Here is a 26,103-nt window from a genome sequence, read left to right as displayed (position 1 = left end):
ACTAAGCCGAATGCGAATGAATAAATGAATGAATGAATGAATGAATGAATGAATGAATGATGCTTCTGTTTATCAAAGAAAAAATGACTTTTTAATGACTAATAATGGCAGTTGTTATTAATTTATCTATTTTTTAAATTAAGTTTCATATTTACAAGTGTACATTTTCTAACAATAAAACAAAACAAAACAGTGTTTCAGTATTTAGAAATTATTTCAGAACTCTTCAACATAGTAATACAAAGTCAATCAATCCAGAAGTGGTACTAGACACTGCATATTTTTGTACTGAAGCTGAATCTGAATGAAATGCAAAAAGAATATATATATATATATATATACACATATACACATATATACACATATATACACATATACACACATATATACACATATGTATGTATATATATATATATATATATATATATATATATATATATATATATATATATATATATATATATATATATATATATATATATATTTTCCCAAACAATGTTTAACAGAGCAAGAAAAGTTTCACAGTATGTCTAATAATATTTTTCTTCAGGAGAAAGTCTTATTTGCTTTATTTCGACAAGAATAATAAATGAGTTATTAAAACTATCATGTTTAGAAATGCTTTGAAAAAAATCTTCTCTCCATTAAATAGAAAATGAGTGAAAAATAAACAGAGGGCAACTAATTAAGGGGGGCTAATAATTCTGACTTCAAGTGTATGCATATACAAGTTCAGATGCAAAAACCTCTAAATGCCATCTGAAATCTTCTTCCAAAATTAACATTTTTATCAGGCTCCTGTTTGTAAGTTCAGTAATTTCACTTTAATAGCAAAGGATAAATGATTTTCATGTTTTTTAAAGTGAAATAACAAAACATAAACAGGAGGCTTAGAAAAATTGAAATTATTTGATGGAAATTTCAGACGGCACTTTTTTTCAGCAGGTTTTTTTCTCTTCATATATATATATATATATATATATATATATATATATATATATATATATATATATATATATATATATATATATATATATATATATGTGTATATATATATTTATATATATATATATATATATATATATATATATATATATATATATATTTATATATATATTCTTATAATTCTTCACATTTAGTTTAAAGAAAAAAACAACATTTTATTCAGAATTTCTTTAATGTTTTTTCTTTCTTGAATCTCTCTGAATTTATTTGATTAAATGTGATTGTCTTTTGATTTGAATGTTTAAAGGTAGATTATTCCAGTGATATTTCATTATTACGCCAGTCTTCAGTTCTAATGTGCAAATCTAATATGCTGATTTGGTGTTTATTACGTTTATTAATATTGAAAACAATTGCTTTACAGAATAATTTGTGGAAACTGGGATAGATTTCTTTTCCTTAGGAATTCTCTGATGAAAGTTCAACAAAAACTGGTGTAACTGAGCTGACAGTATAACACAGTGATTAATGTTACATTGAAATCATTAGCAAGGTTTTTATTTACTAATATTTCAAAATAATACTTTAAATCAGTAATAATGCTTTTATAATTCATTATTCATTCATTCACTCATTCGTTCATTCATTCATTCATTGTCTTTTCGGCTTAGTCCCTTTATTAATCTGGGGTCGCCACAGTGGAATGAACTGCGAAATTATCCAGCATGTGTTTTACGCAACGGATGCCCTTCCAGCTGCAACCCATCTCTGGGAAACATCCATACATACTCATTCACACTCATACACTACGGACAATTTAGCCAACCCAATTCACCTGTACCACATGTCTTTGAACTCTGGGGGAAACCGGAGCACCAGGAGGAAACCCACGCGAACGCAGGAAGATATGTTATTATCTCAAATCTATTACTTTCCAAAGTGTGGTGACGATCATCTGTATTTTTGAGTGGTCTAAATATAAAATATACACTTAAGGTCAAATTTATTAGGCCTCATGTGGAATATTTATTCTTTTTCAAATTATATTTAATAAATTAAGGACATTTTCACAGTATTTCCTATAACAGAAATATTAGTTTGTACATATAATATAATCGTTTTTATTTTTAAGGTCAATATTATTATCCCCCTTAAGCAATTTTAAGTAATTTTTTTGATTGCAACAGAATAAACCACTGTTATACAATAACCTGTTTAATTAACCTAACTTAATTTACCTAATTAACCTAGTTAAGCCTTTAAATTGCACTTCAATCTGAATACTATCTTGAAAAACATCTGCCAAAATATTATCTACTGTCATAATGACAACCATATAAGAAATTTAGTTGGTAGAAATGCGGCATTAAAACTATTATGTCTTCTAAATCTTTTTCCCTTAAACAGAAATGGGGAAAAAATGTAAAAGAATTCAACTGTATATCAGGAAATGGGCCTATTTTGCTCTTGCATTATTTAACATGTCATTGGTCCATGCACAAACGTCAGCCAGTCAAATGCTCACCCTGAACACAGACGATCCAATAGGAAGTCCCTCAGGCACCTCAGCGACAAACGGGAGGTTGAGAAAGGCTGGGTCGTTATCATTCAGGTCAAGGAGGTTCACAAACACTGTAGCGCTGGCAGAAGAGCGCAGTGGAGGAGTCCCGCCTGAGGAGGGCAGCACAGACACCAAAAAACTCACAAAACTCATCGGAATTCTCCAGTCATTACATCCACTGAGGGAGAAGCAATTCTCAACACTGAAATGTCAGTTTATATTGTCAAACACAACTCAGACTAATGCTCAAAACACAGTAAGAGAGGGAGAAACAAAGTCTGAGAAGACAGACGAGACAAATGGTGTGTTTGGAATGGAGTGCAGGCTTACTATCTGGTGAATACTGCACAGCATACAGTATACAAAGTACGCACATTTTATCCAGGAAGACAAATATCTGCTAAATAATAAACATAATGAAACATTATAATTAATTCATATTTCAGAATCTAGAACTAAATGCTTTTGAATCAAAAAATATGTTTGGTGTTTGTTTAAAATACTTATTTAAAATGAGCTGAAACAACATGATTCTTGATTTTTTGGGGGGAGAGCCTAATTGTTTTTTTTTTTTTTTTTTCAATAAACTTAAAGTTGTAAAAACTAATAAGTCAACTTAATTCCAGCACAGATTGATTGTGTGGAACCCAGCATTTTTGTACAGTGCTGATTTTGTTTTAAATGTCTCTAAAATTGAAAGTTTAGTGAAATAACACACATGACAATTAAAAACGGTACATGTTTAAGGTTTGTGCCTTCATACCTGCTTGTGTATTAAGTACCTTTAGGTATTTAAAAATACTTCTTGTAAAGCTTATCTATGAAGCTTGAGTACACAAGTAGAAACTTTGTTAACAGTAAAAATGACAATTCACAATATTAACTACTGGCTTATTTTCCTGGCAACTAATAAGATATTATTTGTTTATTAGGAGTTATAAAGCATGATCTTATTCTACATGCCTAATCCTGTCCAAACCTTACTAACTATTAATAAGCAGCCAATTAGTAGTTTATTAAGCTAATGGTCTTAATTAATGATTTGCTAATAGTGAGATTAAGGCACAGTGGCTCAGTGGTTAGCACGGTCGCCCAACAACAAGAAACATTAAAAAGGGGTTAAAAAACTATTTAAAAAAAAAAAGGTAGAATCATTGGTAATAATACTATAAAAAAAAAAAACAATACCATATTAAAATGTTTTACGATAAATGCAGAACTCTCCACTACATTTGCTCTAGATCCTTCCAGTGGGTTTACAAGGACGAGGCTGTCGACATCTCTAAATGTCTCTGCACATTCCTGATATTTAATAAACACAAAAAAAAAAAAAAAACAGAAATGGTGAGGAGAAGGTGTCTGTTAATAACTCTCACCAAACCTTTTTCCTGATTTTTCTGAATACAATGCCTACTTACTACTTTCGATCAGCTTGGAGTAAAAATGTTTAAAAAAAAAAAAAAAAACAAGCAACGGCCACTGTTTCCTCACTTAATATTCAGCTTTTCTAGGAACTGCATCACAATACAAAAAAAAAAAAACAGTCGCAACTTCCAGTTCATGCAGACTTTAAAGTCATTAAAGGTGTGCTGTAGACTGTAAAAGTGTCTTTATTTAGTCCTCAGCGAGCGATTGTGAGACAGCTGAGAGTAACTTACGGTCAGTGGCGGAGATAATGATGGTCCTCATAAGCTGAGCGGAGCGAGCGTCTTGGCTTTCTCTGTCCAGCACGGCCCCGCTGGTGCGGATCTTTCCGGTGTTGCGGTTGATGGTGTAAAAGGGGTTTTCTGGATTTATAGAATAAACCACCGTCCCATTATCACCATAATCAGGGTCCACAGCAAACACCTGCACACAGAAACAGAAGATATACGAGTCAAAACAGAGTCCCAAGGTGGAGAAATTAAATCACACCAACTCTTCCCTAGAATGGCATGATGGGAGATTTATGCATGGGACATAACTGTCGAAAACCTTGGCTGTTGTTTTTTCTTTTTTTAAAGAGCCAATCAATTATTCAGAGTGCTGGTGGAGAAGCACTGAAAATCACTTAATTGGTCATTAGAGAACAGAGGTTTTGTAGGTATTTAATTATTGAAAGAGGAAGGACCAGACGACTGTGTTCTCCATTGATTAGAGGGAGTTTAAATGGAGGATGTAGAGCACGGGTCTAATGTAAACTTTATCTAATTGATTTGAACTCTGAGGGAGATTTCACACATGCGTTCATTCAGGCTTGTTTACGGGCCAATTTAAAGGTGATTTGCAGTGTTACAACAAGCCGACTTGTTCCAGCTTAGTGTGCAGACTAGGTCAAACTCACTGTGGCGTTTATTGCTCAATATGATCTTATCAAAACACAGCAAAAAAATAAAATAAAATAATAATAATAATAAAATAGACAGATATTTAGAAAAAAGTTCACAGTGCTTTTTTCCAAATAAAAAATACAATGAAAAAACAAACAAACACATCCAATCAGGTTTTCGGCAGGTTTCTTTAAGTCAAATTTAATACTTTTTAAGACCCTTTTAAGAGCATTATGAATAAAATTGTAGACTTATACAAGGTTAAACACTAAGGATTTTTTAAATGTAGGATCATGTAAGAGGATGTGTTGCTTAAGTTTTCTTCCTAATTAGAGAATTTAATTTGAAGAATTTATTGTAAAAATATATAACAGCTATTGCGATTAATATATAATCGCAATATATATATATAGTTGAAGTCAGAATTATTAGCCCCCTGAATGTGAATTTTATCTTTGCCATGATGACAGTAAATAATATTTAAGACACTTCTATACAGCTTAATGTGACATTTAAAGGCTTAACTAGGTTAATTAGGTTAACTAGGCAGGTTAGGATAATTAGGCAAGTTATTGTATAACGATGGTTTGTTCTGTACACTATTGAAAAAAAAATTAGCTTAAAGGGGCCAATAATTTTGTCCCAAAAATAGTTAAAAAAAATTTTAAACTGCTTTTATTCTTGCCGAAATAAAACAAATAAGACTTTTTCAAGTAGAAAAAATATTATCAGACATACTGTGAAAATTTCCTTGCTCTGTCAAACATCATTTGGGAAATATTTAAAAAAGAAGAAAACATAAAGCAGAATGTTCTTTTATATGTCCTGATAAGTTTTTTTTCTTTTGCATATTTAAATACTCTACAGATTTAACAACAAAGATTTTAGTAATAAGCTTTGGCTGCTTTCTCTTCAAAATGCATCTTATGTGCCCTTGAACAGTTGTTTCATAAGATAGAGCTTTGTGAATGTTTTATTTAATCTGTAAAGGCTTTAATGTGTTGTTAATAATTGTAACATTATTCTACTCAAAGCAACGATCACGGTCTTTTTGTTAGATCAATTCCATGAGATCAATTTGCCGAGCCTAATAATTAGATACAAAAGAGGTATAATTACATGATTTAGTTACTTTAGATGTTCAAAAATACTCGTTAAATGGACTTTATAAAAATGGCATGTTAAAACTAAACAGAATAAAGTGTAAAGGCTTAAAGTTGATAGCAAATAAAATAAACTATCTTTAAATTTATTAGCCAAAGAATAAAGTAACATATACCTAAAGTGTATTTAATTGATATGGTACTTTTAATAAGATTTGTATGTTTATTATGAAATGTAAATCGCGGAAATTCTGCAATAGGAAGCCTATCTTCCGCGAACATTAAGAGAAAGCCAGTATACTGTACGTAAAGATCCTTCCTCATCAAAGAAGTGGTGGAAAATAGACAAAAGAAACATGTGTGACTGGGAATGTGACTGGAAACACACTCCAGGTGTGACTGGGAATGTCTCACTTGTCCACCTGTAATCGGATTGATAAAATCGCATCTTAATAGCGTTAGAAAGTATAAACAGCATGCACATGATCTCTCTCTGTCTGCCTGCCAACCTGTCACTGCTGATTTAGTGGAGGAACTAAAAAATCTAACATAGCAAAACTGATGAAGATTTGGACAAAAAAAGTATTGCGCTGCAAAGAGCAAAACTAGTTTAAACTTAGGCCTACCTTAGCAAATGACCATCGAATAAGTGGGATAATCAAGGGCTTGTCTAGTGTTAAAGAATTTGAATGCACTTCGTCATGTTGTCGTGTGTTCCTTTGCATTAAAAAAACATCTTATGACACCTTATGTAAATTAGTTATGTAAAAAAATGTACAAAATCTGTCACTGGGGTGGTAACTTTTCAAAAATACACATTTTACCATATTTTTTCCTATTAATGGGGCTTTGCAATAAAAACCGGCAGCTAAATTGCATATTTTAGCACATAAAAGTACCTCCTGAAATGGTAGCATCCCAGTGACATACAAAAGAAAAAATCTATGTATGTTCTATGCTATATGAATAAATATTTGATAAAAGGAGTTGAAGTAAAGGAGTGTGAGTGAGTAAATAACAACAAAATAAAAGGTTAAGTATTAATTTAAAGAGTTGACTGATAAGTGAACTAATAGACAAAAACATTTGAGGTGATTTAGTTTTTACATCCACTGTTCTGTGATTTAAAGGATCTGTATATTTGATCCTCTGTTCTGCTTCATCTATCTCTCCTGCACGGTGTCCAGCAGGGTAATCAAGTATGCGCTTGACTCTAGGCTACATTTTAATTAGTCATCGGAAACCTCTAGCCTAATGGCGTTCAGTACCTGCTTATCAATTAACAGACAATCAGGAGCATATTTAGCCGAATACAGATCCAGCATAAAACATCTAAACATTTACAAGCAAAGCCAACCGTTCAGGGCTGACCACATTTACCTTGAAACACACAACATATTTCAATCGTACAGTAAAGTTTTATTTATGCTTTTCTTTAGCTTTTCTCTCAGATGCTATATCTACAGATATTGTACAGTTTAGATCGTCTGAATTAGATTTAGTCTCCATGCAAAATGCAAAGTTGTGCCTATACATAGTGTTGTCACGATACTGGAATTCGGTATTAAATGATACTGAAATTTTAAAACTGTCCATTTCCTTTTTAACATTTGAGCGCTGTTGAGCACGTTCTTAAACAGCGAAGTTTGTTCCTGTGTTCACCTGCTCAACAGAAATGACTGTATTTGGCTGTGAAGGTCATCAGTTAGCCAAACTCATTGCTGTTTACTGAGTGTACAGGGACACTAGAGCATTTTAAAGCTTCATCAACGGATTGCTTGTATGTCAGCCTATAGACAAATCAGCTGATCTTTGTGGCTTTAAAATGCTCCAGTGTCCCTGTGTCTGGGGTTACACTCAGGCTGATTTGTTTGCTCTAACAGCAAAATTACACATAAAAACATTGGTACATGTAAAAAAGCATATCATGATCCCTTTAAAAGATATTCAGGGTACTATTTAGATAATTTAGTCATTAGTTGGATCATATTTTAGGCTTTGAGTTATGTCCAAAAAAAAAACAAATAAAACTTTTCGGAAAACTAAAAATCTCTTTTACAAGTCTACATATATTTCCTCTTTTTTCCGCCACTCGTTAACCTAATATTAACCATTAACAGATTAATATTAAAATATTATTTAATTAAAAAAATAATAACAATTGACATGCCTATTTTGAGTGACACATTAAATATTGCATTTTAAAATACTGATTTATTTTTACAGGCGAACAGCATACAGAACATAACAGAGCATCTTCACCCACCTGCAGTGTTTTCAGCAGCATGGAAAAACAGAATAAACTAAACAAAAAAAATTAATTAAATCCTGCTCTAGATCTTTTTTACTTGAATGACAAATTTAGATTACAAAATAAAAACACTGACTGAATACTTTTTAAGAACCGGCATATGCTGATTGTCCAATCATGTTTTTTTCTTCCATCAAATAAAAATATTAGGCTACCTCAAATAGATCGCTCCACGGAAAAAAATGCATTTAATAATGCTCCGCTGTTAGTATATTATAAATCCTCTGTCAACACTTTTTAATGGAAGTCATTAGTTTAAAGATTATGTCTTAATTATGATTATGACTCATTTCATCTGTCTCACTCGCGGTTCATTTGTGCGCGCGCTGCGTGTAAGGATATGAGAATGACAATGAACCTTAAGGCTCATATGTTGACTTTTTGTAGTCAAGTATAGGCTAATACATAGCATATAACAATTTTGTTGTTTACATATGATTTTGCATTAATTTGCAAATATGATTTATAAGCTGTAAATTGAAAGCCTCAGTTTGGTGCGAAGTTTCCTTATTAATCCTTATGCAAAAACTGCACTGCACTGCCTTTAATGTTGACACTAAAAAAAAGAAGTGCGGTGCTCTTTTTATGTCACTAGCAAACGACTGAATCGGCTGAGCTGTATTGTGCATGAGTCGTGTTGCTGTCAATGTTGTTATAATTGTATTTTTTAATAGCATTAATGCTCCTACACATGCTTTTCGTTTGCGTTTATCGTCAGCATTTTACAAGACTTTTTTCTGTATTCAAAACCAATCGATTTTTACTGGCGCCAAGCAGAAGACTATGCAAAATTACTCCATGACGTTAGATGGCGCTACACAACTTCAGCAGCTCCGTGCATGTGAACAAAAGTGCCGATCTGATTAGTGGAGAAGGTTTTGACGTGGCGCGCCAAAACAGAAAAACGAGCATGAGACGTTGTTTCAAAATGAAGCTTTTGAGCCTGGCGTTTTGCGTGTTGGTGTGCACGATCACATTGACGCCCTTTATGTAGTCACGAGGCATTAAACATAGACAGAAAACACGAGCAAAAAACATCTCTGTGTGCAAAGGCCCATATGATATTCAAAATTCGTACAGCTCAAGTCTCTCTTCCATCATTAAAACTTTGCCGTAGTCGTCTTGACAACATAAAACCTTAAAGGAAACTCCGCCTCTGCTTTCATTTGATTGAAGAATGAAAAAGACGCGACTGAGGTAACATGCTTTTTCCGCTCGAGCGCACACAGCACGCAACGGTAAAACGCGAAGCACACAGGGTGCAGAAGCAGCGCATAAAACACTTGCAGCCATTAGTAAACCATTTAAAAGAGCCCCTCTAAACAAAAAAAGCACGTTCACTATGGTCAGCCCCTTAAGCAGCCAAACTTTTAAAATATATATCAAATAATATTTTTTGATCGTTTAACTGATCCTATTATTCGATTACAAATGCATCCTTTCGGTTAATGGTTAATCGGTTAATCTGAGCATTCCTAGTTGCCAGCATCCATCAGTTACATTTAAACTTTTAGGGCCCTATCATACACCCGGCGCAATGTGGCGCAAGGCGCGGCGCAATAGTCTTTTACTACTTTAAGCTTGGAGCAAGGGGTCATTTTGAGGTGTTGCGCCACGCTGTTTAAATAGCAAAGGCATTTGCGCTCAAATGTGCGCCCATAGGCTTTCATTTCTAAAAAAGCAGGCGTGTTTTGGCGCGTTGCTAATTTGAGGAACTGTAAATAGTCTGTTCATTAGACCAGAACAAAGTCGGTCTATTGTCTGGCGCAAGGTGCGCCTGGCTTACACACTGCACACAAGATGTAGAGCAATACGCAAATATCTTTACATATGAAAAAGATAAAATATTTTAAAGATATATATAATAAGGATATATATAGGATAGAAATATAAATGATTAAAATATTACAAAACATAATAATTTCTAGCCTACATGAATTTAAAAACCACTGCCTTCATACTTTCTTCATCTCGGGAGGCTTTTTCAGTTCATTCAATTTGCTTTTGTATAATGTTATTATTATTAGCAGTATTATTTATTATATCCATGTTTATAATTGTTTTATTAAAAACAAGCTTAGATTTGTCCACCTGTCAGGTTTTAGACCATATGGGGCATAGCAGGTGTATTTGGAAATAACTCAGGATTTTGAACACACTTTATTATTATTAATCATTTATTCGTTTGCTGGAAATTAGAACTGAATTTAGAAATAGTTTTGAAACAAATCTTTGTGCTTAACAAACGAAATTATTTATTTATAGGCTAATTGATGTCTGTGCGGTAAGGTTTCCCTATCCACGAGAGCAAAAGTGAAAGTGAACTTACTTTACGTCATGTTAATAGCAATGCGCTTATGGCGCGACGCAGCTGGCTCTTAAAGGTAATAGGAGATGAGACTCTAATTGGTTTATTCTCAAAACACACCTATAACTCATTAAGAAAATAACTCAGCCCTTTTAGCCCATGCGCCACGGCGCAAAGCGGATTTTCCCATCCTTAAGTTAGCAAAAATGCGTTCCGACACGCCCTGAAAGTGTTTGCGCCCTGCGTTTTGCGCTCTGCGCATGGACCGTCAAAATAGAGCCCTTTGTATTGGTTCTAGTCCAAATATCTACAAATTCTTATATCAAAAAGCATTTTCTAGACATAAAAAAAACATTTTGTTTTAAGAAATAATAGGCCAAAATGAAGTGGGTTTTCCCTCAATGCAAGCAAAATAATCTGCCAATGGGATAAGCTAAATAATCATGTCAAAACAAAAATCAGGATTATTTAGCTTACCGCATTGCTGGATTATTTTTAATATTTAGTTTTAAGGAAAAACATACTTAATTTTAGCATATTATATCTTAAAACTAAATGTTTTTTTTTTGCTTCTCTAAAAAAAGCTTCTTAATTTAAGAATATTTAGATATCTGGCCTAGAACCAAGACAAAACATGTAGGTAGGGGATGCATTTTTGCAGTGTAATGAATGCAATCCTGCTTGGTGCCTCTAATAGTGTAGAACTCAACCACTTGTTACCTAGTAAACATGGGGTTGTTTCCTAGAGAACTGATTGCCGTACAAACCCTGACTCGTGAAAGCTAGACCAGTTAGAAACCTCTAGCCACTTCCGAATGGCCCCAGTGAGTGCAGTCTGAAACTAAAAGTAGAAATGGTGTGACTGACATTAACATACGCCATAATTTATGCATTCACCAAAGGAGAAAAAAAGTGATTTCAAGCAATAGAATAATAGGAGCATATTATGGAGAGCTCTGTAAAATGTTCCAAGGACATGGAGGTGAGAGCCCACTTTGAATTCAGCTGCAAAACTCCTGCCGATCAAAGGCAGGGACGGACGGGTTTTCTCCAGACAGAGACGAGATGGAAACCTGCACCTCTGGGTACAGGGGGGATTGGACTCAGAGTCAAACTATAAGACATTATCACTCAAAATCAATAACACTAACTATGTTTACCTGCTGACATTAGGATCTGCTGCTGTTTCTCTATCTTATTTCATTCTACACGCATCCTATATGATGAGATTTTAGCCTTTTGGTGTCTTAACTAGGCTCCTCAAAGCGAAACTACCATTAAAGCACACACAAAATCAAAACTAACATATTGATTGTGTTAGCTTACATTGCTAGTTTTGAAGTGAACAATTAATCTGTGCATGTAATTAAAGAACAAAAAATTGTGTGCCCTTGTAATCTTTAATTGAAATCTGAAATTGCACTTCCTGTTTGTATTTAGTTCAATTCTCAGATTACATTTTCCTATGACTGAACTCATACGAATTCGCCACTAAACTAACAAAATGTAAAATATTTATGTTTCCTCATGAGATCAGGCTAGTTTTATGACAAAACTGCTGCGTTTTTTGGACATTGGATGTATGTAACCCTACTGTTGGAGGCCTCCTGGAAAAAAAAAATCCACCTTCAAAATGACAGTCTGTTCTTTACACAAGGCTTTCTGAACAATTCTAGGGGAAATTTTCATTCAAGTTATTTATATTTGTGTACAAGCTGAGAGTTGTGTGGAAGTGAAAGAATGAGTTCATCAGAAGCAACTTTCTTGCGCAGGTCAAAGGTCAGATTGATAGGTCACCATAAAGAGCACATGTTTGTAAGCAACCATAAGGTCAAAAGGTCATTGTGGAGGATAAAGGTCAGATCAGTGCACTCACAGTGATGACGTCAGTATCGATGGGACTCATCTCCACAACGTTTGCTTGATACGGCTCATCCCGCCACACCGGGGCGTTATCGTTTATGTCCAGGACAGTGATGTTCACCTACAGTAAACAAATATGTGCTTTAAATCACTTTAAACAATCTCAAATGCATTAGCTTGATTGAATATGGTAGAATAATAACAGCCATGTGACAACAGACCCTAATTGTCTATAAATAAGGGAATGTATTTATAATAACAGTTAGACCAGGGGTGTCCAAACTCAGTCCTGAAGGGCCAGTGTCCTGGAGAGTTTAGCTCCAACTTGTTTCAGCACCTGCCAGGAAGTTTCTAGCATATCTAGTAAGAGCTTGATAAGCTGGTTCATGTGTGTTTGATTAGTGTTAGCTAAACACTACAGGACACAGGCCCTCCAGTAGAGGTCTGCACCCGACCAGATTTCTACGGCGCGGGTATAAATTTCCAAATAAATCACGGGAGCGGTCGGTAACGGGTTTAATTTGGGACGGGAGCGGGCTGTCTAGCAATATCGCTCCCGACTCCCGAGTGAGCACGCGTATGTATGTGTGTAAATGAAATAGCGCGATGCTGTGTTTAGCTTGTTTGTTGCAGTGTGTGTGTGTGTATGTATGCGCACGCGCGAATGAGAGATATGTGTGTGTGTGTGTGTGTGTGTGTGTGTGTGTGTGTGTGTGTGCGCGCGTGAATGAGAGATAGAGAGCTTTGCCTGTGTTTGTGCTTGGTGCTTATGAGTGTGTGTTAGAGGGCGCGCGCGCGCGAATGAGTCATAGAAAACTTTGTCTGAGTGTGTGTGCTTGGTGCTGTGCGTGTGTGTGTTTATACAGACAGCTTGTTATAGGCTGTCTGGACTGTATAACTGGGTGATTTTCGGTTTTGTTCTCCCCCCGCTCTTTAGCGGGATCGGGCGCGGCGGATAGAAAACGGGGCGGGTCGGGCAGCGGGACATCAAGTGCTTAATATAAGCGGAACATCCCGCAACAAAAACAACAAGTGGACATGACAGCAGCACGGTCACAGCATTAAAGACACTTAAAACTTTTACTTTAACACATGTGTACCAAATAATGGGTTTTATTTCTGTATCGCAATCTCGAACGAATCTTTTTAACCGGATCTTTTAAGTGAACCAGATGCACTAGTTCACCAAAACGAACTGAATCATTTGAAACGATTCGCGTCTCCAGTGAGCACTTATCCACAAACTTCTTTTATGCAAGACATTTTTCAGATCATTGTGATGTTTTTACTGACTGAAATTATACTATTGCTGACTACATAATGTTGAGTCCTAACATCCACATTAAATATCTGAACTTCCCATCACTACTGTGTATCTAATCTCAGAGCAGCCTTGCACACATGTTGTACTTAAGGCTGCTATCTTGTGGGCTGCTGTATTTGAATTTGAGGATGGGTATGTTATTGGTAGATGCTGTGGTATGATATTGGTAGATGATAGTATCCTCTAAATACAGATTTCAAAAAACATTTTTATTATACAATATTTGTTCTATTGATTTTGAATCTTGCACCTAACAAGTATCCTTATTTAGAAAAAAACTGAAACTAATACTGAAACTAATAAAAACTAAGACATTTTAAAATATAGAAACTAATAAAAACTAGTAAATCTACCTCTAAAACTAATTAAAACTAGCTTAATTTGAAAACAAAAAGTCAAAACGAAATAGAAACTAAAACTAATGAAAAATCCAAAACTATTATAACCTTGATTCACACACATACACTACGGCCAATTAAGCTTACCCAATTCATCCATAGCACATGTCTTTGGACACAGTGTCACCCAATATCGTAAACTACACAAGCATTTTTTAACTTGATGTTTTCCCAACTAAGCAGGCTATTGGTTTTAATGTAGTACAATGATGTTGTACAAGTCAGCTGTTACCGTAGCAATGCCAGTCTTCTGCTGTGGACCCACTCCTCCATCAACAGCCCTTACAATCAGAATATACTCAGACTTCATCTCTCGATCCAGAAGAGCTGTGGTGGTAATCTCTCCTACACACACACACAAACAATGGTAATTTCTAATTAAGGCCTAAAATCTTCAAAAAGATGGTAAAAACCAAAGTCTAGACTATGGTTTTAATATCCTTTTGAAGGTTTTAGACCTTAAATAAACATGTATTAGCAGAAATTAAACAATTTTTAAACAATAATGAAAACACTTTAATTTTGACCTGTTTTGGATGTGTTCAGGTATATTTTAGTTTTCTTAAATTTCTTTTTAAGATTGATTTGGGACTTTTAAAACTTCATGTCAGCAAACTTTTAAGAAAAATACATTCAAACTACCATCAGTCTGCAATTATTACATAATAGGTGGGTGTGGCTCTGAGGCCCCGCCCTCATGGTTCAGTTTATTTTGCTGAGGTCAATAGTCTAAGGAAAAGTAAATAGTCTCTTTATAATAAACATGGAAACTTTAAGTGTGTAACACTTTAAAATAATAGTCCATTAGGCCCAGTTTACGCTAATATGTTTTAGTTTTAATAATAATAATAATAATAATAATAATTCCTTACATCTATATAGCGCTTTTCTGGGCACTCAAAGCGCATTACACAATGGTGGGGGGGGGCTCCTCATCCACCACCAGTGTGCAGCATCCACCTGGATGACGCAACGGCAGCCATTTTGCACCAGACCGCACACCAGCTGATTGGTGCTAAGAGACAGAGTGATGAAGCCAATTATGATTTGGGAAGTGTTAGGAGGCGATGATGGACAGAGGCCAGTGGGCAGATTTGACCAGGATGCCGGGGTGAAAGTCTACCCTTTTTCGAAGGACATCCTGGGATTTTTAATGACAACAGAGAGTCAGGACCTCGGTTTACCGTCTCATCCGAAAGACGGCGCTCACTGAGCAGTATAGAGTCCCCGTCACTATACTGGGGCATTAGGACCCACATTGCGCCCCCTGCTGGCCTTACTAACACCACTTCTGGCAGCAACCTAGCTTTCCCATGTGGTCTCCCATCCAGGTACTGACCGGGTGCAGCCCTGCTTAGCTTCAGTGGGCGACCATGTGAGAGTTGCAGAGAGCTAGCTGCCGGCAAACGCTTTGTTTTCGGTGCATAAGATGCATAAGATTTGCTACGGTTACGCCATCCATCCACACTACGTTGGAGTTTTTGAGCACCGAAAACAAAGCGTTTTGAAAATGCTGGAGAGGCCGTTTTTATTCTAATACTCTGCTGCTCCGTGTCAGTGGGGATGAGGGAAAACGAAAACATCTGAAAACAGAGGCAGGGCTGCAGACTTTCTGATTGGGGCCTCCCTCAACATTAAGTAGACTACACACAGTTCACAAAAGTGTTAAAGAAATCTTCTCTCCGTTAAACAGAAATTGGGGAAAAAAATATACAGGGTGATGAATATAACTGTGATGTTAAAGGTTAATGGGCAGGTATGAAAGTGTGTGTTATTGTCCACCTGAGCGTGTGTTGAGTCTGAACTGTGAGCTGCCCTGCAGGGAGTAGATGAGCGAGGTCTGACCGAACTCTCGAGAGGCGTCCAAATCTGTGGCGTTCACAAACAGCACCGTCGCACCTGACAAACAAAACATGAGTCAAATGAGAAAACAAAGAGGATGCAACAAAACCATCAGATAATGACTGTGAGAAACTGAAAGGACGAGATAATGCACGACACACAAAGAAGAGGTGATAGACAGAAAAAGTGTGAGGGATGGTCTTCAGACAGGATATGGTTAAAGTGCGAAGTTGAGAAGGACAGGATATGGATTTCAGAGGTTTAGTTAACAATGCTTTTCTTACTTAGATTTTTTTTTGTCTTGTTCTAGTTCATTGTATAAATAAGCAAAACATATTGTCTTGTTTTCAGAAAAAATATGTCAAAATTAAGGGAGTTTTTCCTTTAAAAAAATCTATAATCTGCCAATGGGGACAGCAAAAAATATTATAGCAAAAGTAAGAACTAAACTATTTTTCTGACTCCATTGGCAGATTATTTTGATTTATGAATATGGAGACAAATATCTTAAAGGATTCCTATAGTGTGTCCAGAATGATGCAGCAAGAAAACAGCAGATAAACAGACTGGGTTTACATTTACTGACTGCTGTTGAAGAGAATATCTGCTTATAAAACATTATATTATGTATCTTTTATGGCCAAGTGTGCAAAAAGTGTGCTTAAACTATCTTCCAATAAATTAATTTTTTAAATATATGTTATTTTTATAAAATCTAATTATCTAATTCTTTTTATAATTAATTAAATTATCTATTTATCTAACTATTTATAATTATACTTCCTTAAATAATTCTAGTATTTTCTTTTGTATTTTTAATTTTATTTTTGTTTAATTTAATTTAATTTAATTCATAAAATGTTTGGATCTAAATTGAGAATAAATGGTCAAATAGATGGAAGAAATGTCCAATAACAATTAAATTAAATGAAAAAAATTATAAAATAAAATAAAATGAACAAATAATAATTAAAATAAATAAAATAAAATAAAAAACAATAATTAAAATAATATAAAATGAGTGGGTCATTTTCTAATAAAAATTAAATTAAATTAAATTAAATAAGTAGTCATTTTCTAAAATAAATAAATGAAAAATAAAATAAAATAAAATAAAGAGTGGGTCATTTTTTAATAGTAAAATAAAATAAAATAGGTTTATAAAAAATAAAATATGATAATAAAACTAAATAAAATAAAATAAAATAATAAAGAGTGGGTTATTTTATAATAACAAAAACAATAAAAAATGAAAAATGTGAACAACAGCTAACTAAAATAAAAATAAACTCTGTATGCTGTCAGTAACTTATGCTGTTCATGTTCCGTTTACTGCTCTATAACAGGTAAAAAATAACAACAACAAAAAAAAAACTCTGTTTCTGCTTCTTTGGGTGGTGAGAACTGAAACATAACTCCCCCAAGCCAGTTCCCCAGCTCTGATAAAGCAGCACTGATTCACACAAAACATGAAATTAGCATGAAACTGAAAAAGTGCACAGCTGACTGAATGCTGTAAATCATCCCTGACAGGAATAGTTATGCTCACATGAGGTTTCTGCGCTACATATTCACATTTTCCACCATTTTCTGATAATACAATAGTAAAATTACCTGCAACAATATTCTCTGGTATGTTGACGATATAAGACGGGAGGCTGAACTCGGGTGGGTTGTCGTTCTGATCCTGCGGAGGAAAGGAAATCTGTGTTTTAGCTATCAAAAAAAAAAAAGAGTTATTAAATATTAACTCATTAATTTTCTACTGGGAACAAAAAACCCTCTTGGTTGTAATTAAATGTATTGATGAAGTGCTTTTGGAGTTTAATGGAAACTCACAGGCTGTGGCGATGGCAAATTATTCAATATCAGACACATACACTGTTTCACCACTTCAATTCAGCAATAACACACACACGCACAGAGGCATGGATGTGTCAAACCCCTGCTGTTTTTCAGATGAAATGTGTCTAATCAGAATCAAAATAAAAGAGCAGAGAAATGTCAGAGTGAAATTATCCATGGATTAACCATCCTAGTCAATGAAGCTCAGAGGAAACAGATGAATTCAGAATTAACACAACGATCACAAAACGCCAATGTGAGCCTATTTGTGTATGATGAAACTGAAAACTGATATGAAATATTAAAACAAACAACACCGAAAACCTACGCTTCTCTTGACTTAAAGGGTCACGAAATCCCCCTGTTTCAGCAGGGTCTTTTCACACCTCTAGTTTAGAAAAAGTCAGGAAAGTGGGCATGTCGGTTTGGGCACACGCTGATTTTCACAGAGGCAAAACAAACACACAGACGCAGAGGAGAAAGACAGTGACTGTGTTTAAATGGACACCAGTAATAGGATTATTTGACAAATCATTAAATGGTGGTCTTTAACTGTTGTTTGGCACTTTCATTCAGGAATTTCATTCATGCCCCTCGTGACAAACGAGATATTTGATTCGAGGATTTGATCAAGATATTTGATTTGCTGTAAGTGTGTATTTTTCATGCAATGTTTGATACCGCATGACGAATGAGAGAAAACACCTCTGCATTTCTCAGAAACTTAGATGCACTCGGCAGGTAGCGTCAGAAACCCGCGCATGTTATTCTTGTCACAAAAGGCGGCGAAAATCCTTCACGACTGTAATACTTTGATTGCTGTGTTTACTTGTTTACACTTGGAGAGCTGCATTTACAGCGGATCTTTCAGTCCATAATATTGTTGTGATATTAACGAACGGTAAACTTTAGTACTTAGAAATCCAGATTTCACCATTTCAAGATGAGAAAAGCTCTCGGCTAAAAAATGTTCCTTAGACACACATTTTTGTTGAGCGTCGAGCACTGTAATCCACACATAAGTCCAGCTGCGCTCTCATAGCATGAAAATGAAAACAAAAACTTCCTTGCAGCAAATTATAAAAGCAACACTGACGACCCGTATCTCCAAACAATTCTTCTTCTCCTACTACTCCCTCTGCTGTCTAAACACTGTACAGGTACAAACAGTCTTTGAAGCTATCATGCATATTAATGAAGTTGCACCGCATACACAATAAAGCGCACTGATTGGTTTGAACCAAGTCTTACTTAAATTAATGCTGCACACTCAGAGACGTCACAAAGTACTCTGAGGTACAGACATACAGTCTCCATGCTGGAATACACGCAAGTATCTAATCGGCGTGACGCAGCTTTAACCATTCGTTTTAAACCAGAAGAACAAATTTGTTTGAAACAACACAAAAACAACCAATTTTCACTTTTTTTGTGAAATATATGTGTCCTAGAAGTTTTTTTAGCACCGTGTGTTTTGGTGTTTCGTGACCCTTTAATAACCACCAGTGTATCAATTCAAATTTGATCCATACAGTTTTACTATGTTTTCCCAACTTCTGCTGGATTTCTCACTACGCTAAGTAGCTAAAAAATGTATTCATTATAATTTGGATCTTTTATTTTGTTGTATTTGTTTGCAATTGGCTTTTGTTCCTTAAAATAGTTGAAGTATAATTTTTTTATATTATTATAAATATTATATAATAATTATTTAAATTTATATTAAAATCTTGAAGGGCCTATAATGAATATATCATTCATTCATATTCTTTTCGGCTCAGTGCCTTTATTAATCCGGGGTCACCACAGCGGAATAAACCGCCAACTTATCCAGCATGTTTACGTAGCTGATGCCCTTCTATCTGCAACCCATCACTGAGAAACACCCATACACTCCTATTCAAACTCATAACGCCACACTCAATTTTTAGCCTACCCAATTCAAGAATACCACTTGTCTTTGGACTTGTGCTGGAGCACCCGGAGGAAACCCACACGAACACGTGGAGAACATACAAACTACACACAGAAATGCCAACTGACCCAGTCGAGGCTCGAACCAGCGACCTTCTTGCTATAAGGTGATTGTGCTACCCACTGCGCCACCACATTGCCCCATAATAAATATACAGTAATTGTAATACATTATTATTATTATTATTTATTTATTATTATTATTACTATTTTGAAATCTTAAAGAGGCTATCAATTATAATATTGACCTTTAAATATGTCTTCAATAATATAGGAAATACTGTGAAAATATCCTTGGTCTGTTAAAAATCACTTGAAAAATATTAATAAAAAAAAAAGAATTAAAATTACACAGCAGGGTCAATAATTTTGCCTTCACTTGTACATCATGACCATAAATAACAAAAAAAAGATAATTAGAGCAGACCGCACTCTGGTGTAGTGTATTAACTTAAATGTGAACTGTTGTGTTTATGACTCACAATCAGCTCGATGATGACTGGAACGGTGCTGTTGAGAGATGGATTTCCTCCATCTTTAGCCATCAAAGTCAGAAAGATCAATCCACCAGGAACCTGCTCATAATCCAGAGGACGAGTCACGGTGATGACTAAACAAACAAACAAACAAACAAACAAACAAAAAAACAAAAAAACAAACAAACAAACAAACAGGGGTTACCACACTCAAATCACAGAAATATTCACAACAGATAAGCAGCTGCTTGCTAGAACAAGGCATCTATAATTGCTTTATGAAAACAGCAGAGGTCACAAAGCCTTCTCTAAAGGCATTTTCACGCTTTAAGGTGTTAAACCCAAATCCGATTCTCTGCTAATGCACTGTGCGATGGCGAGTCTAATGTAACCTGCCAACAGCCTGAACAAGCAGTGAAATTGTATTATTATGTGGCTTTGATTTTAAACACAGACCTGCGTAGCCCTCCGCAATGCTGATGCTGAAGAATGACCTGAACTGAGAGGCGTAGATGATGGAGTAGGTCAGGATGTTATTAGGAGGAGAGTCCTCATCTGTCGCCTGAGAAAAAACACACAAAGAGATACATATAGTGACAATATATCCTAACTTGTAGATGTCAGTGAATCCTGAATTGAGTGTTTCCAGACAGGTTTCCACATTTTTGTTAACACTCGTACGTCTGTTCTACATCTCTGACACATTCAGGATATGTCAAATATAGGGCTGTACAATATATTATTTCAGCATTAATATCGTAATGTGCAAATCTACAATAGTCACACCGCAGAATCTGAAATGTCAGGTCAGTTATAGATTATTCACCCATTAGGAAATTTGAGTGGGATTACAGTTGACCAGGAACCACATTTAACCTTAAAATGGTTAATGTTTTTCATATGCTTGTTTTCTTTGTTTTTAATGCTTATGTCACTAGGATTTTAAAGTGTATTTAAACCATTTTTTTTCAAGAAATTATAACATTAAAAAATGTTAATTGTTTATTTTATTATACAACAAAGAACATGAAGTGTTATTTTTTGCATTTGATTATTTACCTTCTGTACCTGAATACAGTTAGAATTATTCCAGAAAACCATAAAAGGCTATAGGCTTAATTAATGCTGTTTATTTGCCCTAGGAAATCATCCCAATCAATATAAAATTATCAATTCTTTCTAAATTGAGCTATACAAATCCTGAGGAGAAACTATATTCATTTCGCAATATATATAGCAAAAAAAAAAAAAAAAAAAAAAAAAAAACATTGGCAGTTTTATTTTCAATATTGCTCGGTCCTTGTTTACAGGGTTTCTGCTGTTTACACTTAGTTAAATTTTACATATTTTAAAACTTTTTTTAAAACTTAAATTTCAGACTTATCCAGGGCTAAACACTAAGGATTCTTTTTCATGTGGCCAGTGGGAAAGATTTTAAAAAAATAATAATTAGTTCTTTCTTAGCCACATAATTCAAATAATGCATGAGAACAAGCCAACTCTATTTATATAAATCTATATTTTGTCAGCATAACCTTTCTTTTAAAAGAGACAAGTTTTAAAAACTATAAAAAACTAAGTTTATGCACAAAAGACCGTCTAGGCCAGGGTCCCCAGCAGACAGCTATAAATACATGTATAACTTTTAAACAAACATTTTTGTAAGGATGTAAGAGAGAAAATAAAAACAAATTGGAATATAGAGTTGATATAAATGTAACTTTTGTTAAAAGTTTTATTGTGATGGACTGTTGGTGATTGGATAAGTGTTGGCTTCATCGGGTAGCTTTACATGGATAAAGGAAAATTAAGACCTGTTTAAAACAATCTAAGACCTACAACAAAATATCTCAGTGAATTTAGGACTTTTTAAGGTCTAAAATGTCATTTTTTTAAATGTAACACATTTTAAGACCCTGCGAACACCCTGGTCTAAAAGCTCACATGTGACTCAAGCAAAAAGAAATAAAACAATCACCATATTACCAATACTCCACATTATTAAACACACTCAGAAATTCATTTTGGTTTTCTTATATTTTCATGAGAGATTCCACACAGCTTCACTAAATGTATTTCCATATTTGCTTGTCTGATATTTTATAAACGAATACTGTGGGTCTCATGACCTTTTGCAAGCCAATGTAAAATTAAATAATAAATTATTTCATTATTGTTAAAATAAATTAAAGCTAAATTAAAGGAAACCGTAAACTATAAACAAAAATGTTATCAGTGATGTGTTGCAGCTGCAAGGGCATCCGCTGCGTAAAACATATGCTGGATAAGTTGGCGGTTCATTCCACTGTGGCGACTCCAGATTAATAAAGGGACTAAGCCGACAAGAAAATGAATCAATGTATAAATAAACAAAAATATCAATGTTTTTATAGTGTCAAAGCAGTGTTGTTGTTAACTAAAATTAATAATACAATTATAAATTATAATAAATTAGATGACAAATTAGAAAAATGTAATCAATAAAAAAGTGCATAAAATTACAGAAATTAACAAAAATTTAACATCTAGAAAAATAATGTTATTTTGTCACTGAGATAAAAATAAAAGTTAAACAAAATATAATGATTAAAATCTAAACACAAATTAAACTGAGACATAAATAGCCAATTTTATAGAATGTATTTAAGATTTGCATTGTTTACATAGTTGATTGATTACATTATGATTTACATATGATTTATATTAAACAATAGTATTAATAAATGACCAAATGTATGAACATAATGTCTATAACACTTCATCAAAGTCCAAGTCACAGTATATCACTCTTAAAGAAATAAAATCCAAAATCTAAAAACATTCAGTATATAAAAATCATGTAAAAATTACTAAATTATTTGAAAATCGTATCTACTGTATCACTTTTTGTCTTAAGATGTGTATCATTCTTGCACTTCCAAGAAAATGTATGTTTTATAATGTGAACAGGCAAACACACACACACACACACACACACACACACACACACACACACACACACACACACACACACACACACACACACACACACACACACACACACACACACACACACACACACACACACACACACACACACACACACACACACACACACACACACACACACACACACACACACACATCTCCCCCTGCTGGTCAGATCAGTCAAACTGTCCATCACAGCACAGATCAAAGCAGACGGCTGTTATTAGTACTGCCATGCCCAAACACACAGAATTAAACACTGATTCAGACACTCTGAGCACTAACTAAATGACCGACACGCTACAACACTACAGAACAGGAGGTCTCTAACAGCAAGCGGATCACATTCTCATTCATCTCAATGACTCTTGCTGTTACGCCATTGAAATTTCCATAATATTAGACTATTCTTCTGAGACCAGCATTTCTAATATTAACTACTCCATAAATGTCAATCTACAGCCTCCCAACTCCACTCTGACCATCAATTCTGACTTCACATTTTCCCTAAAACAACTCAAACACCATAGATTTATATTTCAATTCAGTAACTAAATCAGCATACTATCATCTCCAAAACATTGCAGGAATTAGATGCTTTGTTTCCAGTGAGAACTTGGAGAAACTTGTTCATGCTTTCATCAGCAGCAGGGTGGATTACTGTAATGGACTCCACAGTGGTCTTCCCAAAAAGACAGTCAGCTCATCCAGAACACTGCTGCCAGGATTCAGACCAAAACCAGGAATCAGAGCACATCACACCTGTCCTCAGGTCTTTGCACTGGCTCCCAGTTACATTCACAATAGATTTTAAAGTATTATTACTTGTCTATAAATCACTAAATGGCCTAAGACCTCAGTACATTACAGATATGCTCACTGAATACAAACCTAACAGATCCCTCAGATCATTAGAATCGAGTAAATTAGAAACTCCAAGAGTTCAGTCAAAGTAGGGTGAATCAGCTTTCAGCTACTACACCTCCCGCTGCTGGAATCAGCTTCCACAAATGATCAGATGTGCTCCAACATTAGGCACATTCAAATCAAGACTGAAAAAACATCTGTTTAGCTGTGCCTTCACTGAATGAGCACTGTACTACATCTGACAGATTAAACTATTATGTCTTTCTTTCCTTTCTTTTTTTAAGAAGTTTATTTATAAACTAATTGCAAGAGAATCACATGCGTATGATTGTTCACAGCTGGTCCCGCGGCAGCTCACGACTGATGCACCAATCAGATGATTCCTAACTCACTATAAATAACCAGAGTTTTCTTATCTCTGTACTTTCGTCTTGAAGAATTCCTTTAAAACCTGTTTTAACAAAGTTAAATAAATTTGTAATTATTTTTATTCTTCGTTTTTTTTACTCTTGTTTCTTTTATTCTTGTTTATGTGAATTACCATTGTGTATGAAATGTGCTATTTCAATAAACGTGCCCAAGAGCAAAGACTCTTGTTGATTATAACAGAATATCCTATTGTAAACTTTCTGAACCTTTCTATCTACAGTTGAAAGCAACACTATTTGGCCACCAGTGAACTTTCATTTATTTTATTTTTTGCTTAATGGAACAAGGGTATTTTTCCACAGCATTTCCTGCAATATCTTTTTTTTTTATACTGTATTGTTTTCTTTTAGTTTGGCTGGAATAAAAACTATTTAAAAAAAAACTTGTTTAAACATTTTTTTAAAGGGTCACGAAACACCAAAACACATTTTTTGAGCTGTTGACAGTTGTATATGTGTCCCACACTGCTAAAAACACTATTAGGACACCTATATTTCACTAAAAAGTGTAAATTGGTTGTTTTTGCGTTATTTCAAGCAAGTTCGTACTTCCTGTTTGAAACGAATTTTTGAAGCTGCGTCACGGTCATGACATAATAGTTTGTATTCCAGCGTGCAGACTGGGCGTCTGTGCCAGAGTGTGTCTTATTACGTCTTACAGCCTGCTGCATTAATGCATGAGTAAGGCTTGGTTCAAACCAATCAGCGCGCTCTATTGTGCAACTTTATTAATATTCATTACTGTCACAGTGTAGACGGCAAAGACGCCACGTTGTGTTGGCAAAACAAGCGTGAAGTGTTGCTTTTATAGTTTGCTGCAGTTAAGTTTCGTTTTCATTTTCTCTCTGTGAGAGCGCAGACTCACACGTGTACGCGATGCGCGACAACAATAACTTACGTGTCTAAGGAGGATTATTGTTTACCTGAGAGCTGTTCTCATCTGCAAACGCTGAGATCCAGATTGTAGTCTCCTCTAAATAAAGACGCGGCTCTAGTTGCTGGTGATTGTCCTGTCTCTACAGATTTGGTAAGTGAGCGACCAGTGCTCTTTGTTTATTCAGTTCGTATTTTATTCGTATCAAACAAACTATTGCACCGAGTGCAATAGTTAGCACTAACAGTTACAACCAAACTATAACCTCGTGTTGGATTTTGTGACCGGAATAACACACGTTTCTTTCTGACGCTACCTGCCGAGTGCATCTAAGTTTCCGGGAAATGCTGAGTTTTTTTTCTCTCATTCGCCATGCGGTACCAAACATTGCATAAAAAATACACGCTTAGAGCAGCGCCTCGAATCAAACATCACGTTTGTCGGGAGGGACATGAATGAATTCCCTGAATGAAAGAGCCAAACTGCAGTTAAAGTCCACCATTTAATAATTTGGCAAATAATTCGACTACAGATGTCCATGTAAACACAGTCACATTGTCCGCTGTGGGTGTTTGTTTTGACTCTGAAATACAGCGCGCCCAAATAGACACTCCCACACCAAGCCTCATTTCTTCCTCTGACACTCCCCCCTAAACAGAGCTGGACACGCCCACTTTTCTGACTTTTTCCAAAGTAGAGGTGTGAAAA

General features: G+C 34.8%; 1 protein-coding gene across 3 annotated transcripts in view; it reads right to left on the bottom strand.

The window, feature by feature from the left end:
• cdh23 (cadherin-related 23) overlaps window positions 1-26,103 on the bottom strand; it is a 473,177-nt gene that overhangs the window by 136,997 nt on the left and 310,077 nt on the right. For all 3 annotated transcript variants that reach the window (XM_073919489.1, XM_073919491.1, NM_214809.1), the window contains 8 exon segments: window positions 20,716-20,821; window positions 20,266-20,393; window positions 17,579-17,651; window positions 15,905-16,021; window positions 14,355-14,467; window positions 12,414-12,521; window positions 4,165-4,354; window positions 2,471-2,616 (listed from right to left, as the gene is read on the bottom strand). In XM_073919489.1, coding sequence (XP_073775590.1) covers window positions 2,471-2,616; window positions 4,165-4,354; window positions 12,414-12,521; window positions 14,355-14,467; window positions 15,905-16,021; window positions 17,579-17,651; window positions 20,266-20,393; window positions 20,716-20,821 — 981 coding nt within the window.

Source organism: Danio rerio, chromosome 13 (assembly GCF_049306965.1).
Source record: "Danio rerio strain Tuebingen ecotype United States chromosome 13, GRCz12tu, whole genome shotgun sequence".
In the NCBI taxonomy this organism is placed as follows: Eukaryota; Metazoa; Chordata; class Actinopteri; order Cypriniformes; family Danionidae; genus Danio; species Danio rerio.
Note: the sequence above shows the minus strand (reverse complement) of the source record. Positions and strands in the feature narration are given on the sequence as shown.